Source organism: Lagopus muta, chromosome 4 (assembly GCF_023343835.1).
Source record: "Lagopus muta isolate bLagMut1 chromosome 4, bLagMut1 primary, whole genome shotgun sequence".
In the NCBI taxonomy this organism is placed as follows: domain Eukaryota; kingdom Metazoa; phylum Chordata; class Aves; order Galliformes; family Phasianidae; genus Lagopus; species Lagopus muta.
The window spans coordinates 37,659,390-37,676,461 of NC_064436.1; the positions used below are offsets into that span (position 1 = coordinate 37,659,390).

Sequence of the window (17,072 nt, forward strand, 5' to 3'; positions counted from 1 at the left end):
GAATTTATTCAAGTATTGAGTTTTGTTTAGTTTGTGTACAACCACTTCTTTCCTTTTAGAAAACACACAGTACTTAATTTGTTGGGCATCTTGAGCAACACATACATACGCACCTCATGGTTCTGGCAGAACAAACATTCTGCTGAGCTGCAGGAAAAATATAAACAAACAGAATTGGATTTATTTGGGGATGTTTTGGCCCACAAGATGTTCTGTAAATACTTAGAAGTCAAATGAAAAGTCCCAAACCTTGTTGTGGCACAGCAACCATCACTGTTTTTCACACTGCTGACCACATCTGGTTCCTCCAGAGGCTGCTCTGGGTGCAAAACAGAGATAGGCAGTGAAGGGATAACTACTCACAGCACAGTGTTGCCATTATTTGCTAACAGGTGCTTCCCCTCCTTCCCCAGTTCAGTGCGACTTTCTATACACTCAGCCACTAGGGATGTGAAACAGTTTATTCAGCTCTGGAACTGCAGTCGTTTCTCCAACAGCTGATTTCAGGGGGAATTTGAATGCTGTCGCATTTCATCTGCGCCTACCTATGAAATCTGAGAAGCGAGAGTCCTGAACAAAGCACCACAAAGAATTCAGTTCTCACTGATGACAATACTTTTTATTACAAAGAATAACAAAGTGCTTTCCACAAGATTCACTTTAAATACAGAGTTGTTAAGAAACGTGATTTTTGCTTTTTAAAACAGACAGTTTCAATGCAATGATTTTTCAGTGCAAACAGGGTTCTCCAACACTCTCCATTGTGTAGCACTTCTTCTCTGTACACAGTAGTTCAGCCATTCAGGCATCAAGTGTGAAACAGTACCAGTGAGTCCATCTTTTAAAAAACAGAGGTTATGTAAAAGCTTTTGAGATGTCACACTGACCAACAGGAATTACATCAGGCTGTGTATTGCAGTCTGAGGGGACATCTTTCCTTCATACAGTCCTACACAGATGCATCAAGGTGCTTTCAGTTCTAATAATCATATATACCAATATAAACAACACTATCCATTTTAACTATATAGACAAAAGCAAAATTGTCTTTTTTTTTCTTTTTCTTTTCTTTTTTTTTTTTTCTCCTTTTCTTGAATGAAATTAACCTTTTGCTTTTTAACTAGAGATACACTGGGAATGCCTGGCGTTCCTCATGCTGTGGAACTAAATTTGGATGGAAGGAAGAACACAGTGCAAGGACTGTTTACCTATTTCCCCCTCTTCCTGGCACAATTAACAGTTAGATTTATTTTAACACTTTAAATACAGACATACAATCTTTTGGCTTGCCTGGACCGCACTGAGTGAAGAAGAGTTATCTTGGCCACGTATAAAATACATAACATAGTTAATATTTGTAACTAAACTTAAAAATATTTTTTTTATGACAACATAAAAAAGAGGGCAACAAAATCATAAAGTGAGGGGGATATTTGACCCTGTTTTTGTGAAACGAATGCATCAGGTCTGATGGCAGTGGCTGCAATTCTTGGTGAGCTCTCAGGGTGTTTGTCATGGATTTCTGATGAAATTTTCTCATGCTTCATTCTTGAGAAGTTATTCACAAATGTCCGAACTGCCAAACGTGATGACACAAGAAAGGTTTGATTGGGAAGTTAGTGGTATTTTTCTCAAACTTAAGTCTGGTAAAGAGAGACAATCAGATTTTTGAGTTGAGTCTCTGATTGCAACGCTATACCTCAGATTTCTTTATCACAGTGGAAAGCGCAGCCAGGCTTTTTTCACTGTTCACAGGACTGTGTTTAGCCAGTGTACCCCAACTCATAAACTTATTTGCCATCACCTGAGTGGCACTGCTCTGTGCCCTCCACCTGCCTGGTTTCAACCTAGACAGTGCCGATCACACAGCAACGCTTGGCTGTTGCTGAGCGATGGGTGTGTGCCGGGCTGCTCAGCAGGGCAGAGCCACCACCACGATGGTGGGGCAGAGGCAGGCACAGAATGGGCTGGGCTTGGCCGTGTGCTGGCCATATATTTGACATGTCTGCACTGCTTCACTGTGTCTATTTTCCATTCTCTGGATCTGACTGTATCTCAGTCCTTATGTCCTCTTTCCTTTCCTGCAAACAGCATGGAGATTATTTAGCAATCATAAAACAAACAAATAAACAAACAAAAACCAAACGATCAACTATGCAAATTCTTATACACAATGGAATGTATTAAACCACAAGAGTGAAAGTGAGGGGGTATTTTCCAGACAGGACTGTTTTTCCCCTCTTTGCTTTCAGTCAACGCCATTAAGAAAGATATTCTTTTGGGTTTTAAAATATTTTAAAACTTCTGTGAAGGACAAAATGTAAATAGTCATCTTTAAGAGAAACAGTATCAAACATTCACCATACACAACCTTAGTCCAGAAACCACTTATCCATACATCACAAGTATAGAGACATGAACTTCAAAAGAAAAACTTAAATGACTTCATGAATGAAACAGTCATAGTTGTACACATAATAAAAGGTTACATGCGTATAAACAGCTTCCTTAGCTTGTCAGTCACACCCTCAATTCGTTGTTCCCAGCTCCCTACACACAGACCAAAATCACCATGTCAAGAAAACACTACATGCTGTGTCACAATACAGTCTTCACACAAGTAGTACTGCAGTGAGGATATCATACTGACACCTTTCTTCACAAGACAAAAGGAACTGGATGAGTTTCTCTGAACAATAATTTAATCGTGGGAAGAAGGGAAGGATCTTTTTTTTAAATGACAAGATGCTTCTGTAATACAGCCCTTATCGAAGAAAAGAATACACTCAAACCCACCACTATAGCTATATAAATACGCAACAGTATAAACAGGTGTTCTGCTTTCCAAGGGATCGAAACAAAAGACAAAGTTTACTGTAGGCACTTGAGTAAAGAACTTCCTGCCACCAGCATGTGCTTACTTTTTGCTTTTGGAGTTCCAGCTGTGAGCAACAAAGCCCTGTATGTAGGAACACCTCCTGTTGCCAAAACACTTCCCTGCCACCAGTTTGACTATTCAACCAGCTGCCAGTCAACACAGGTTCCCATTCAGACACACCCTGGGCCTCTGTCTCAGGCACGCTGTCCTGCTGGTTCACCAGAGCCTCCCACATCCACTCACAGCCACAGTCATCTGAACATCTGGACAGGGGCTCCTCACAACGGAACTACTTGTTAAAGAAGTTGAGGCTTTTCTGGCACAGTGGCAGGGGATGGGCCACAGTATGCATGTTGCCCACAGGTTAGAGGTGCCTGAGCTAAACCTTTGTGTTCACTGTGCTAAAGAGCCATCAGTTCTCTAATAGAAAAGTCTGCAAAGATTGGGGTCAAGGGCTGTGGAAATATAGCCCAGCAAGCAACATGATCCATTGCGTTGGCATAAAATCTGTTCTGCAAATCCAGTTGTGACAAAGGAACCACAAAAGGACCCCACTTAACTTCAAAGGTCTTTGGATAAGACTCAGCATTTTCAACTACAAGCTATCTGTTGTTGATCGCTGCTAATATAAAAAGGTTTAGAAAAAAAATCATTGTAAAAGCTTAAGTAGTTATTTTGTAAATAAATGTAAATTTTACATTTTATTTTACATCTGTAAGTAAATGTAGAATTTCATTCTGACAGAGATGAAGTCAAATTTGCTGTCAAATTTGTTACTAAAAGTAATATACAGCAAATAATAGATTTGTAGCCTATTTAGTAAAGATTCTGTCTCATTTTACTATTTTCCTTTAAATGTGCACATCCAACTCTGAAATATTCAGTACATCCTTGGTGTGGCTCCTAGGGAGCTAGAGAGAATCTTGCACCTATTCTTCAATCCTGTTCTCAAGTTTGCATTGCCCATGCCATCCAATTACAGATAGGCATTTTGCTGCCTATTTTGGAAATAAGTCAATTAAAGCTACTAAGTAAAATGGCCACTTGATTTCACTACATTCTTGTCTTGCAGGAGGAAACAAGACTGATTTGCTTGTGTATGCAAGTTCCTAGCTTGTGTTTGGCCTACAGTGCAGCTGATGAGGGAGGCATTAACAGCTCCTGTCTATTATCTCTCTGGTTGTCCACGCAAGACTCCAGAGGAAGCAGACATTATTCTAGCAGCACTGTCTGGAACAGCAAATTCCCAAGACTGCAGTTAGAACTACTTACAAAGTCTGTAAGTTAGCCAAATATTTATATTCAGGAGGAGGGATGTGGGGAAGAGCAAGGAAAAAAATAGAGCAGCAGGAGCTAAGTACATTTCCAAAACCAACGTAGAGCCACATTTGGGACTGTGATTTCTCCCTAGCCCTAAACAACAGCTGAAGCCTTGTGTGAAGTCACCAGCATTAGTATACAAGCAGTTTTCTGGATTCCTTACTTCCTGGAGAAAAGCCTGCTATAAACTGTACTAAGCAAAGATGCTTTTACATGAACAAAGCTGCCTCCACTTCAGGGCACCCATCACTGAAGGTTTCTTAGCAAACCTCCCTCATGTAAACCTAGCTTTTTGGCAATAAACTAGGAAATTATGCAGATTCAGAGAACAAACAGCACACAGTCCTCAAACAATGAAACAGGACACTCACATCAAGTGTCCTTTTCAAACCAGACAAGAAATTTTCATAATTAGAAACAAGAACATTGCAGGAACTGGGAGGGTAGGAGAAATAAAATGCCAATAGGAGGACTAAGGCCCCAGGAGTGTAGAAAAGAGTATATTACTGTTGTTGTGTGATGAGGTGTTTTTTTTTTTGTTTGTTTGTTTAACATGTGTGCCCTGTTAAGACACAGTAGGACTACTGACTTTGCTTAAAATTCATAATTTTAGTCCCTCTCACACCGAATCTTGAAAGTTCAGCAAAAAACAATTCGAAGCCTTGCAACTTTTGATATGCCACCCATTTACTTAATCATCCATATCCACTGAGACAGTGGATTGACAGTGTTAAAACACAGAATCCAACAATGGGCATCTATAAAATCTTACTGTTGTACATAAATAATGACAAGGCACAGAATAGCAACCAGTCCAAGAGCTTGTAAGCCGACAAACCAGAGCATGACCCAGAAGAATATGATGATTACAGGTTCGACTATCCGTTCTCCAAAGTACATCCTCGTGAAGCCTATTCTGATAAGGCTTTTGTTCAGTCCGCCAAAGAGTGTCCCCATCTTTTTATAATCATCTATTACAGGTTCTGTGGCGTGGTTTCTTTCTTGCTGGACCTACAGGTAGAAGACAAAAATAAGAAATACATTGTACTATCAGTTCTTATTAGTATGATCCATGCAAACAACCTGATTAACATTTTAATTTATAAAAATAAGATTTGCATGCAAAAAAGCCACTCCTTATGTCAAGAAACTGAAAATGTGATACAGCTTGTGAGGCAGGTACAACGTTAAGCATGAGACTCACTGGTCCACGCTCAGAACACTTGAACTAACACAACAAAAGCATGCCAGCCTGTCTCCTTTCCAGGTTCCACTCTAGGGCATACAGTGAGATATGTACAGAACCACAGAACCTGCAGAACCACAGGAAGAATTCACAACTAGTAAGCATGAACTATTAAGTACTTTGCACTACCGTACAACTGCAGGGCTGCCATCATCTCTGACAGAAGGGCACTGAATTAGATATGGAAGAGGGCAAACATCCATCTTGATGTTGGCATGGAAACCAATCCAAGGCAAGCAAGGCAATATGAACACAAAGCGGTGGTACAAAGACAAAGAGGGGATAGGAAGCAAGTTCTGCGGGGTTTCCAAAAAGAAAAATCATGGGGCTTACTCATACCAAGGCAGAAGAACATCTTTAGATGAAGATAACATGGTTAAGTATCACTGCAAAAAACATGCACCAATGATATTGATTCAACATGTATATTTTAATCAGATTAGAGCTTGAAATCCCATCTCTAGTTCCCCAATGTCCAGAGATCCATTGCACAAAACCTGATTGCCTTATGTTTGGGTACAACAAACTGGGCACATTTTCAAGATGCGGGTTTGCTAATCCTTCCATTAGGCAGCAGTGAAAACACAAAGAGCAGCTACTCATCAATATTTCAGTCAGCTGATCAATAAGTCCAACAAATTGTCTGTAAACCTCATGTGCAATTAGTCAATTCCTTTCAGAAGCAAACATGCAACTTCAATTATGTCTTCAAGGATGAATGCCACACTGTGTCCCTGGTTACATGGCACAGACTCAGCAAGAAACAGAAACTCTACCCCACAGCAGCACTGAGCTCTCTGACAGGCAGCAAATAATAGATGGAGTCCCATTCCTGCAGAAAGTCACACACTGAAGACAAAAGGAAGCTAATATTCTGTTCTAAGCTAAACTTAAAGCCACAATATGTAACCCTCTGGCTGACTGAAGCTTGGGCAAACAACCACACACAATGCTGAAAAATAAAAAACCCCAAACAAACGAAGAAAAAAATCAGCACACAGTCCCTCAGTTTTGTGTGCTTGAGCAATTTTTTATTTGCATATTCATAAAGATTTTGGTTTAAGTTTCAGCACTGAATCCCAAAACAAGAAGAGTACAAGAAGTCTGAATTGTAATGAATACTGCGTTCAATTGCGGTTCTACAGAAGTGTCTAACCTGAGAACTCCAGCATTTTACTCCATGTGCTGACAGCCAGCCACCTCTTCTCTTTTCAACCTGCTTTTCAAGCACAGGTCATTTTTTTCCCCCAGTGGCTATGAAAATTCCAGCTTTCAGCATTTTGCCTTTAACTGTACTCATCATTCAAGTAACCATTAATTTCTCTTTAATTCCAGTGTCTCGAGATCAGCTTTTTCAAGAAAGGAAGAGGCAATCTCAGGCTTACAAAACGGAGTCCAGATGGCAGGATGCTTGCTGTCCTGAGAGCCAAGTGTTATTATGGGAACTCTCATTCCTCTTTCCTCAAAGATTGCGGGGTGATGGAGCAGAAACATGAAATGATTAGCCTAAGTGGTATATTGATTGCAACAATTAGGGAAAACAGAAAGGATGTGCTGGGAAGGAAAAATACATTTGCTTCCTGCATTCAGATGCCATGGGGAGCACAAACCTATGGGATGGCAGAGGGATCAGAGAGCAGCTCTCAGTGGAACCACTGCTGAGCTGCAGACCCATGACATTTGTTTGAGAAGTAGCTCCGGCTTCAAGCTAGCAGCCAGTGCAACCAGGAGCGGAAAAAACACGGCAACAACAAATCCCATCTTTGCCTCGGGGTTATGAGCAGCACTCTTCAACATGCCAGAAGCCTTGGCACAGGGTGGGCTGAGCACAGGACTGGTGGGGACACCAGCAGGCATGCTTATATCAGCACCATGTCACCTGGTCAGCTGCTGTACCAAGAACCGCACATTCCTACACAGAGAGCATCTCCCACTTCTGCATGGTGATCTGGGACTTCCCTGGCCTGGTCATACTGATTTGATAAGCTGACAGCAACAATTTGTGCAGAGCCTGTTAAAGCAGGGTACAGAGGCAAAGTCATTTCAGTGCTTTGGGATTTTATTTTCTATTTTTTCAGAAGATGTCAGCTCACCCTCTCCTTCTCAAACAAGGGTGGAGTCATGAATTCCTACAGCCATTGAACAAAGCTTGCTTCTAGGAAAGGAGACTGAAAAGCACATGCTTAGTTACAAAATAAGTGTGAAGTCTATTTTCCAAACGCTTTAGACATATTACAAAAGCTTTCAGAAAGATAATGGGAATTTGCAAAGCTTCAAAGTCTTCTGCAGTTGATTCAGGCCGAATATGCCTTGCTCCAGGCAACTCTGCCAAAACAAGTGCAACTGGAAACAGATGATGGCCTGTAAATCACAGACAGCAGTTTTCTTCCCTACTGCATAATCATTTCACAGGCTGGACAAAGCAGGTTTCTTCAGAGACGGGACTAAAGCAGAACCAGCAGGGCAAGCACCAGTAACATTACAATACCCCAGATGGATAACAAGTATTAATAACAAGTGTTAAATAAGCATTAACATGGCAGCTCAGAGTTCTCTTATTAACTTCCAATGAGATAGTAAAACTGCACAGAGCCACGCAGGCATGCCAACACCCCTCAGCACATCCTCAGAACCAAACAACTCCTCCTTTTCTTCCAAGAGCACTTTACCAAAAGCATTTTTAGAATTTGGTTGCCTCCGGCTGGTGCACAATTTCCAGCTGACTCTTAATTTCCATTGAGCTAATTTTTTGTATGGAATCAGCCTGCAACTAGAAAGACATTGCCATAACAGGAAAACATAGAAATGTGTTTTTATTTTGCATGTAGTGGGACCATCCATCCACTTAAGCAAGTTTCGTTAGTGAAATTCTTTACACAAATGCACAGCCACTGTATGTAACTTCACTGCCTGTTCCTTCTTCAGTTTATATTCCTTTAGTACATTCAAATTAATAGCATAATATTTACACTTTCTCCTTTTTAAACATGTGGTGCTTGGTTTCTATTTTTGAGTTTAAATTATTTACAGCTAAACGCAAGAGTTCTCACGGAGAACCAAAGGGGAAGTGCCCATGTCCTGTCACGCTCCTTGCTGCATGCACGTGGGCTGCATCCTGAGCACCCCCACCGCAGATCTCCAAGTGCTCTGTATACTGAGCTGTCTTTTCAGATGTTTAGTGCCCAAGTTTCCCTCCCTAGCTATTCAAAAAGAGATATTTCCATCTGCAAAGCCTTTGCTGATTGTGTCCCATGGTTCATTGGCAAAAAGTCAGAACTTGAAGATCCAAACTCTGAAAAAGGTTGTGACCAAAAGTACCCAGCTGCTAAGGCCATGTGGCTGCAGGTTAGATGCTGTAAGGAGAACCTGCCACATCTCTTCCTGAGGCAGATGCCAGCAAATGCACATTTTTCCCCAGGTAAAAGTCTCTGAAGAGCAGACACTGAGCACAAGTTCCCACATCCCTAAAGTGCTTCTGAGAAAAACCTTCCTTGTAAGTCAATATTTCTCTAGGCAAGCTTTAAAACAACAGAAAAGGTGAAGTCAGCTCAGCTCTCTGAATCCTATGAACATCTGGCCGCGGCTTTACCAGTTATGTCTCTCATCACCACAACACACAAAATTATATGTATTCTGACCACTGCTTTTGCTTTTGGCAAAATTTAATCACATTCACTCAAATCCACAGCTACCTCAGTTTGCAAGGAGCCTGCGCTTCCCACAGGACGTGCAGAGGCTGCTCACTCCACCCTGACAGCAGCAGGTTTTTGAGCTTATCTCCATTGGGGCAAGACTGTTTTGGCAATATAGAGAAACCAGAGATCCCCATGGAAGACAACCCCTCCTCCTACAAACCACCTTGGAAATGCTTCACATACTATTCCTTAGGAGAGAAGGACAAAAGTAGCGCTGGGCTTCTCACAACTGCTTAAGGCCAATCCCTGTCTGAACCACGTAAGCGCAATGCATTCAGCTCAAGGTCTGTTTTCCTCAAAATGCTGAGAGCATTCAGTTCCTACCACAGAAAATTTGCAGCCTGTATAGAACAGCTTTCTGAGACCGTGGAGGACACAGATCTGAAGGGGCACATACACTGCCAATGTGACTGCACAGTTCTGCTGTTAATCCAAGAGAGCGTTGAATTACAGAGCTAGCATTTCTCCTTTTCTGCAGTCAGCACCACTAACTTGCTGAAGGACAGCATGAGCTTTGCCTCTGTACAGCACCCAGACATCCTTACGCTGCTGGAATGGGCCTGGACCTTCCCTATGCATGCAGCCGGGCTGCAGCTGCAACACTCTCCCCTGCAGGTGACGGAGAAGCTGCCCACATGCCGCACACACAGCATCCCACGTACTCTGGACACAGTGGACTCACTGCCCACCCTCAGTTCATATCAGATCTAAACCAGCACCACTCTGTGTGCTCCTCAGGCTCCCACCTGCTGGATCAATTGGGTCCCTCCAGGCTTATCCCTGGGGGGACAAAAGTGATCTGACAGCAGTGACTCATGCTGGTGCCTCCTGCCAGTCTCCTTGAGGCCAGCTTCATCACCTGCCCTCTGCCACCAGGCTAATGTGATAAGTGAGATGCTATGGGGCCACCTGGAGAAAGACAGGAGTGAGCTAGATGGAGAGCCAGAACCTGAATGGCTCCGAAGCGGCTGTAATATTTCTCACCCTTACAACTTCAGTACTGCCCTGTGACAAGAGCAACTATTCGAGTTACATCCTGTCTTCCTAGTATTTCACCTGCTGAAGCAGCAGCACAGCCCACATTTTTCATAAAGACCTTGAGATAGTTTGTTTAGTGTGGTGCACGTATGTGTGTGTGCAATAAAATCCTAAGTAATTGACTTAAATAATTGGACAGAGCTCAGCAGCCCTTGTTCTGTAGCAGGATAGAGTGGGCAAACATAAATAATCTGTTTCACCTAAAGAATTTTTTTTCTTTAATTCAATTACTCTGAGGATACAACTTCATTCAAAACAAACCAGCCAACATCCCTCATCCTACTTCTCACTTTTTTTTTAAATAAATGCAAGAAATCCTAATACTCTTTTGCTCTTTGCAACAACACCAGGCTGAGCACAAATCTACCAGCTCCTCTATGCTGCTTCAAAGAGTGTTGAGCAAACATGATCTCCAACAATGAAAGATAAAGAAGTCTGATGGACTGGGAAAGTAACTGCTCTCCACGTGCTGTGGGTGATTTCACGCCCACCAGAAGCTGGTGATTTTACAGTTAGGAAAAACCCTGCTGGGCTGGTGGGGAAGAAGGAAAGGAGACAGAAAAAGGACTCCATAAAGTCTACCTCAACCACAGAAGCAGCAATGTCTCCAAATTATTTCTAACATGCTTCAAGTGGCAGTTGGTGACATCTGCTGTTATAAAAAAAAAAAGGAGACTGCATGTTTAAGGTATATATATATTTTTTTGTTGAATCTCTTCTTGAGTTTAATAACAAATGTGATTAACAACTTTAAAATGAAACGTTAAAACACTTGTAACTGAGAAACACAGTGGCATCACCTACATGCATGATGGAGATGGTTTCATGATTGATTGGACTAGATGATCTTAGAGGCCCTTTCCAACCTTAATGATTCTATGCCTGCACTTTTTTTTTTAACATAAGGAATTTTTTCTTCAGTATTTAAATGCTCACTATCTACTTTACTTCACTCATGGTTATTTTTACTCCAAGGGACAGGTGGCATACCTGATAGCTGAAGCCCACGTGTACTTCAATGCCAAAAAGCCACTAAGATGTGACTTCAGCAACATGGGTACTTAATGAAAAACATACTCCAGTATTTTTGAAAGCTAGATACTGACGTTCAGAAGGCAGCCTCACAAAGTCATCTCTTTTAGAGGATGCTAAAACTGAAAACACTGAAACTGCGAACTAAAACTGAAAACACTTTGGGCTCAATCAAAAGAATAAGAGAAGAAAGCAGGCAGGTGACAGAAACCATGCCAAAAGAAGCCACAAGCTCCCTTCCCCTCCAAAACAAGAGACCAGCTTCTGTTTGGTACAACCATTGTGCACATCTGCACATACCAGGTAACAGAGATCAGGAGGCACAACATCCCCAATTTTCCTTGTAATCAGACAGCTGATTGTGCAGTGTATAGCCACAGACAAACTTTAATGTGCTCAAGAAGAGCAAACAGGTTCACTAGAAATCTGATTTTCTTCCTCTTCTACTGTAGCAGGAAGAGAATGGTATTTGTTTGCATTACTTGCTAGCATGAAACCAAAGTCTAGCATTTGGCCCTGTACCTAAGTGGTAAAAAGATCTTGATACTCAGCCAACATGCTATTAAGAAACAAACTTACTTAAACTGCCTGCAGAACATCAACCAGATTCATTTCTGCAGGCTAACTTTAATCTGATATTTAAATATTAAAGGATTGATAGATTAGAAAAAGAGGAAAAGACAGTCATACATCACTTCCAGATGAAAAGGTGATTAAAAGTTCATTTTTTTCCCTCTGGGGAGGAAAAAAAAGTAAATAGCAAAATCAAAAAGCGTGGAATAAAATGACTACAATACTTTACTACTACCCAAACTACTTTACAATAGCTATCAACAGAAGTGCCATTCTTAAACAAAGACTTACAATGAAAACCTGCAAAATGAAGATTGAGTTAACATTTATTTCACAGCAAGAATTTAGACATCACTGCTTATAAAACAGAACCGAGATGTTGCTATAGAAACAAGCAACAACATAAGAAAGTCAACAGCAATGTATTAGCTTTATTCAGCTTTCATGGCAACTGAAGATTAGGATCAACGGTTGCCGCAACAAACTTCTACCCACCAGGAGCAGCTGTGTGTCAGGGAGATGAAAAGGCTTTTCCAGGCAATGAACTTCTGCATGTGCAGAGCAGATAAAACTCCAAACGCAATACAGCCTTTAGCTGATAAACCATATTGCAGGCCCAGCACAGAAGGAAGTGGGAAACAAAAAATAAGCCTATGTTAAAACATGGGGAATTAATCTGCTGCTGCTCCTGTACCTTGATCCCTACCGTGCTATAATCTTACCCAGAGATCAGACCAAAAGTCATTTCCAATCAGTCTTTTCCTTACAACCTCAACACCTAACTTCCACAGGATAAGTTTCCCCACTAAAAATGGTCAGCTGAAGCCAAAACAAAAGGTACAACCCCCGGTATGTTCAGCATGGTAATATCCCTCTAACATGCTGCAGAGCAGCAATGGTTAATCCTTCCTCGTAGGAAGAATAAGTTTCTGCACACTTCTGTCTTTGTGCAAGGAGGATCTTTACATTATAAAAGCAGGGCATACTATGCTATCTCTTGTATGCGCTACAGCTATGTCTGAAGGTTTTACTTATTTTAATTTCTTCTTAAAACTCTGTCAACTCACAGAAAACTCATTTTGGTGGGGGGTTGGAATGTGAGGATCCTTGCGGTCCCTTACAACCCAAGCCATTCTATGATTCTGTGATAATTCCTTTTAGAAAGTCTTTATAAGATATTAGTACACTGTTAGGAATCTTTACAGTAAAGTTAAGGTGTTAGTAGATCCAGAACAAATTTTGGATTATGCCATCCAGCCAGGTATTGTTCTTTTCAGTTCAGAAGCAAATCCCAACAGCCTCCTGCAACAAGCAGGAGAAGCCTACAATTTTCAGATTAACTCAGCATAGAATAAAGTAGAAATAAGTTTCTAGCCCTAGGTGCCACAGTTTTTGTGCATACTAGTGTATTTAAAACATTCTTGGCCTCTACTGACTTATGACTAAAATTATACAGTCCCATGAACAACACAGCATTTACATGAGAGACCATGAAGCTGTTGAAAGCATCCTTTCAACAGTCTCTGCTCTTTCTTTCCATGCTGTAGAAACATCAGTGATACAGCATGTTGGAAACATAGTAAAAAAAAATATCAGGATTTGAAAACCTCCAGCTAAGACATCTGTACTTCCTTTAAAATAATTCTCAATGGGAAACACCAAAAACCATTCAAAATGGAATCACAGAATAGCTTAGGTTGCAAGGTACTTTCTCCTAAGCCTCCAACTGGATGACCCGGTTCCAACCCCCACCAGGTCAGGCTGCCCAAGGCCTCATCCCACCTGGTCCTGAACACCTCCAGGGATGGGGCACCCACAGCCTCTCTGAGCAGCAGTGCCAGCTCCTCACCACCCCGAGTGAAAATCTTCTTCCTAACATCTAAGCTGAATCTCTTCTCTTTTAGTTAAAGCCATTCTCCCTTGTCCTATCACTGTCAGACTGTATAAAAAGTTGCTCCCTTTCCTTCTTGTAAGCTTCAAGTACTGAAAGGCCACTGAATAGTCCCTCTAGATCTGAATCCACCTATTACAATATAAAATACTCCATTTATAAGATGGAGTATATTATATATAAATTTATAAATTTTATATATATTTTTATAAAATCCATATATAAAATGCTACTCAAAATTACAATAAAACATTCAAAAAGGTTAGAGACTCGGGTTAATAAGGTGACTTATTAGTCTAAGCTAATTTATCTACCTGTGAACAAACGTATCACATATTAACTCCACATTTAGGCATCTTCTAGGAGGGAGTGATGGTTTTAGTTCAGCTGTCTAACAACACTTTGGATTCTGTTTATCTTCAACCAATTTGACACGGAAATCCTGCCTTCAGCAAAGCAACATAGAATTCTGCCATTGCCATTGCCTTTGATTACAAGAGAGTAAAGCCATTACAGCCTACACAAGCAATCTACCCCCATTCCTTCTGCTCACAGAACATAATTCTCATAATTTACCTGCATAGTAAGCAGCTTTTTGGAAGCCCCTTTCACAACTGCACCTAGAAACAGTGTGAGGCTGTGCACTGCATCTCCCACAGCTTCTTCACCTTCACATGGGGACCACGAGGCCCTCTCACCTCCTGGCTAACACCGCTGTACCCTCTTATCTCAGGGCTTCTGCCTCATCTTTCATTACTACACACTTGCACATCTGTCTTCAGCACTTCACCTGTCTACTCTTAATTTGTGCTTTAACCCAATAAGGCTTATAAAATAATTACACCTGCAGCAGTAATAAAATAGAAGACCATGACCCCAGTTCTTCAGTGCTTCAAAGACTACCATACAGGTAACCCTCCTCATCTTTGCACGCAAACCCACAGAGAATATTAATCACATCACCGTCCTGTTCAGCTTCTAAATCTAATCACTGAGGTAGGTAATTTTATAGCCTACTGCAATAATGAGTTCAACAGGCTGTGCTCTACATTTAGTAACACATCCTTCTGTTCTTCCAGAAATCTACCTCTCAGACTTCATTACACAGGTCCATGCTGACCTTACTGTCTCCATCTTCAATGCAGTATCAAATCCAGAGAGTTTGGCATTTCAAAAACAGACTCCCCAAAGGTTATTCTTATTTTTAAAAAGATACTAAAGGGTGCATATATTATTTATTTACATCCTAACTGTCCTGTGTTGCAAGGAGCTGCAGCCAGCTCGCTCCCATGCTGGGTATGTGACCTGCTTGCTCCATTTCCCCAGTGAAGGGCTTGGAGAGAGACTCACAGCCTTATGCAGTCACCAGAGGAATTCACGAAGCCCAGTGTCTTTCAGGAGCACCACACTGCTGGCTGTGAGGTCACATAGGTGTGCTGGTGTGCTGCCATACATTCAGCTGCTGCCAGCTTTCTAGTTCAGAGCAAGCGTAACTTTTTTACATGAATTTTCCACAGAAGCAATTAACAAACTAAATGAAACTGGCTGAACATCAGTTTGGGATGTGCTCTGGTGGCTCACCTTGCCCCTGTGTAGATCTCAGCTACAGTACATTTCTCTTTCGTTGCCCTTCTCAAGAAATTCACAGTGGATCACTACACTTAGGCATTAAACAGAAGTATATTTCTCACCAAGGGCTCCATGAAGGGGCATCAGGCACGGCGCCACTGTCCGAGCAGCGAGCAGCCCGTGCTGCAGCCAGGCAGCCACGCGCACCGCCGGGGAGAGCCTCTCCGCCACCAGCAACGGGGAAGGCACGCGGCTCCGCCCGCGCCCGAAGGGAACGGCCCGCTGCCGACACGCAGCCGACGCGCGTGCCGAGGAGAGGCGAGGCGAGCTCGAAACGATCAATTTCTCCCATAGTTACAACACATTCCGTACAATACGGCAGCGAAACAGCGGCACGCTCCTGCGGGGCGCCCAGTTACCAGGGACGATGACAGCGCCCACTGCTCCCAGCTCGCTCCCGGTGCGGGACGTGGGGCGGCCCCGCTGTGCCGCGCGGTGTCTGGGCTTGGACGGCCCCAAGGGCCCCGCACGGCCGTTTGGCTGCGGGTCAGCTTCCCGACAGCACCTTAACCGAGAGCAAAGCCGGCACGGCGCGCCGAGGGAGCCGCGGGCACCGCTGCGGGAACTCCAGAGAACTGATTCTCCGCTTACACAACGCGGAGGCTGCCTCACAAACCGATCGCTAACTGAGCGGCACCCCGCCCCGCGCCGCGCTCCCTCCGCTCGGGACAGCCTCGGCCCGGCCCTTCCCTCCCGCTGGCCCCAGCCGCCCCCGTTCCGCGGCACCAACCTGCTCCTCCGGGCTCCGCCGGTACCGGACGGGCGCCGCCCCCGCCTCCCGCTCGCGCGAGTCCCCGGGCGGCGGCAGCAGCTCGGCCGCCGAGCCCATGACTCCTCGGGCGGCGGGGGCGGCCGCTAGCGGGAGCCCCGCCGGGGTGGCGGCGGCGGCGGAGAAGGAGGAGGGAGCGCTGCTTCCTCCCACAGCGCCGAGCGGAGCCGCACGCTCCCGGCCGGCGGCGGCTCCTCCTCGCGGCGGGGCGGGGCTCGGCGCGGGGCCCCGGGGCGGCTGCCCGGGCAGGGCCAAGTCGCTGCCCCGCGGCGGTGAGGGGGCGCTGGGCTGCGGTCCCGCCGAGGTCGGCGCTCCCTGCCGAGAGCCGCGCCGCGCTGCAGCAAACGCGAAGCCCGAGCGCTGAGAGCCGCGAGCACGCCCTGGGAATGCCGGGCGCTACCGGAACGTTGGTTCCAGCCCGCTCCTGGAGCCCGGAGTGGGGCCCAGGGGAGGCGGCAGCGGGTGCGGCCCGCCGTGTCCCTGCCCCTGCAGCGCCTGGGCACCTGTGGCTGCTCCTGGTGACGGCCCAGCGCCGTGGCTGCAGGGCTGGGCTCCGTTCCCATGAGCCGTTAGCTGAGGCGCTGCGTGACAGCTGGGTTCGGTGGAAATGGAGCGTTTGTATGAATTTGGTCCGACTTTCTATTAGATGGGTGCGGATCTCGCTGCTGTTAGTCTGCACTCCACCCACGTTTTTGCTTTTCCTGCCGTTATCGAACAGCTGCAGCAAACCGAAAACCACCACAGAGAAGCACCCTGCCAGTTGCGGAGCCGTCACACCTTTGGACTAACAGCGAGCACATTTCCTCAAAGTGCGGGCCCGTGTCTAGACCAACCCACTGGCAGGCCCCGGGGTGGACAGGCCCAGCAGGCACACAGTGGTGCTGGTGCCATTACCCCTGCCCCTTGTGCTCCTTCTCCAGACAGGGCCACCACAGATCACTGAGTGATGTTTCCCAGTCTCCAAGCCCCTTGACTCCCAGCCGATGGAGCCTTCTCCCACT

General features: G+C 44.3%; 1 protein-coding gene across 1 annotated transcript; it reads right to left on the bottom strand.

Moving 5' to 3' along the window:
- Positions 1-597: 597 nt before the first annotated feature.
- FAM241A (family with sequence similarity 241 member A) lies at positions 598-16,241 on the bottom strand. Its single transcript, XM_048942477.1, has 2 exons — positions 16,033-16,241; positions 598-5,209 (listed from the first exon to the last, which is right to left on the bottom strand). Exons 1-2 carry the CDS (start codon positions 16,129-16,131, stop codon positions 4,967-4,969), a joined length of 342 nt encoding a protein of 113 aa, XP_048798434.1. The 5' UTR covers positions 16,132-16,241; the 3' UTR covers positions 598-4,966.
- Positions 16,242-17,072: the final 831 nt, after the last annotated feature.

What these genes read in the sequence shown, in the direction of transcription:
- FAM241A (XM_048942477.1), bottom strand. Translation starts at nt 16,131, where the DNA reads ATGGGCTCGGCGGCCGAGCTGCTGCCGCCGCCCGGGGACTCGCGCGAG. An exon ending in GGCGGAGCCCGGAGGAGCAG is followed by an intron (nt 5,210 to 16,032) that starts GTTGGTGCCGCG and finishes TTCTACCTGTAG; the next exon opens with GTCCAGCAAGAAAGAAACCA.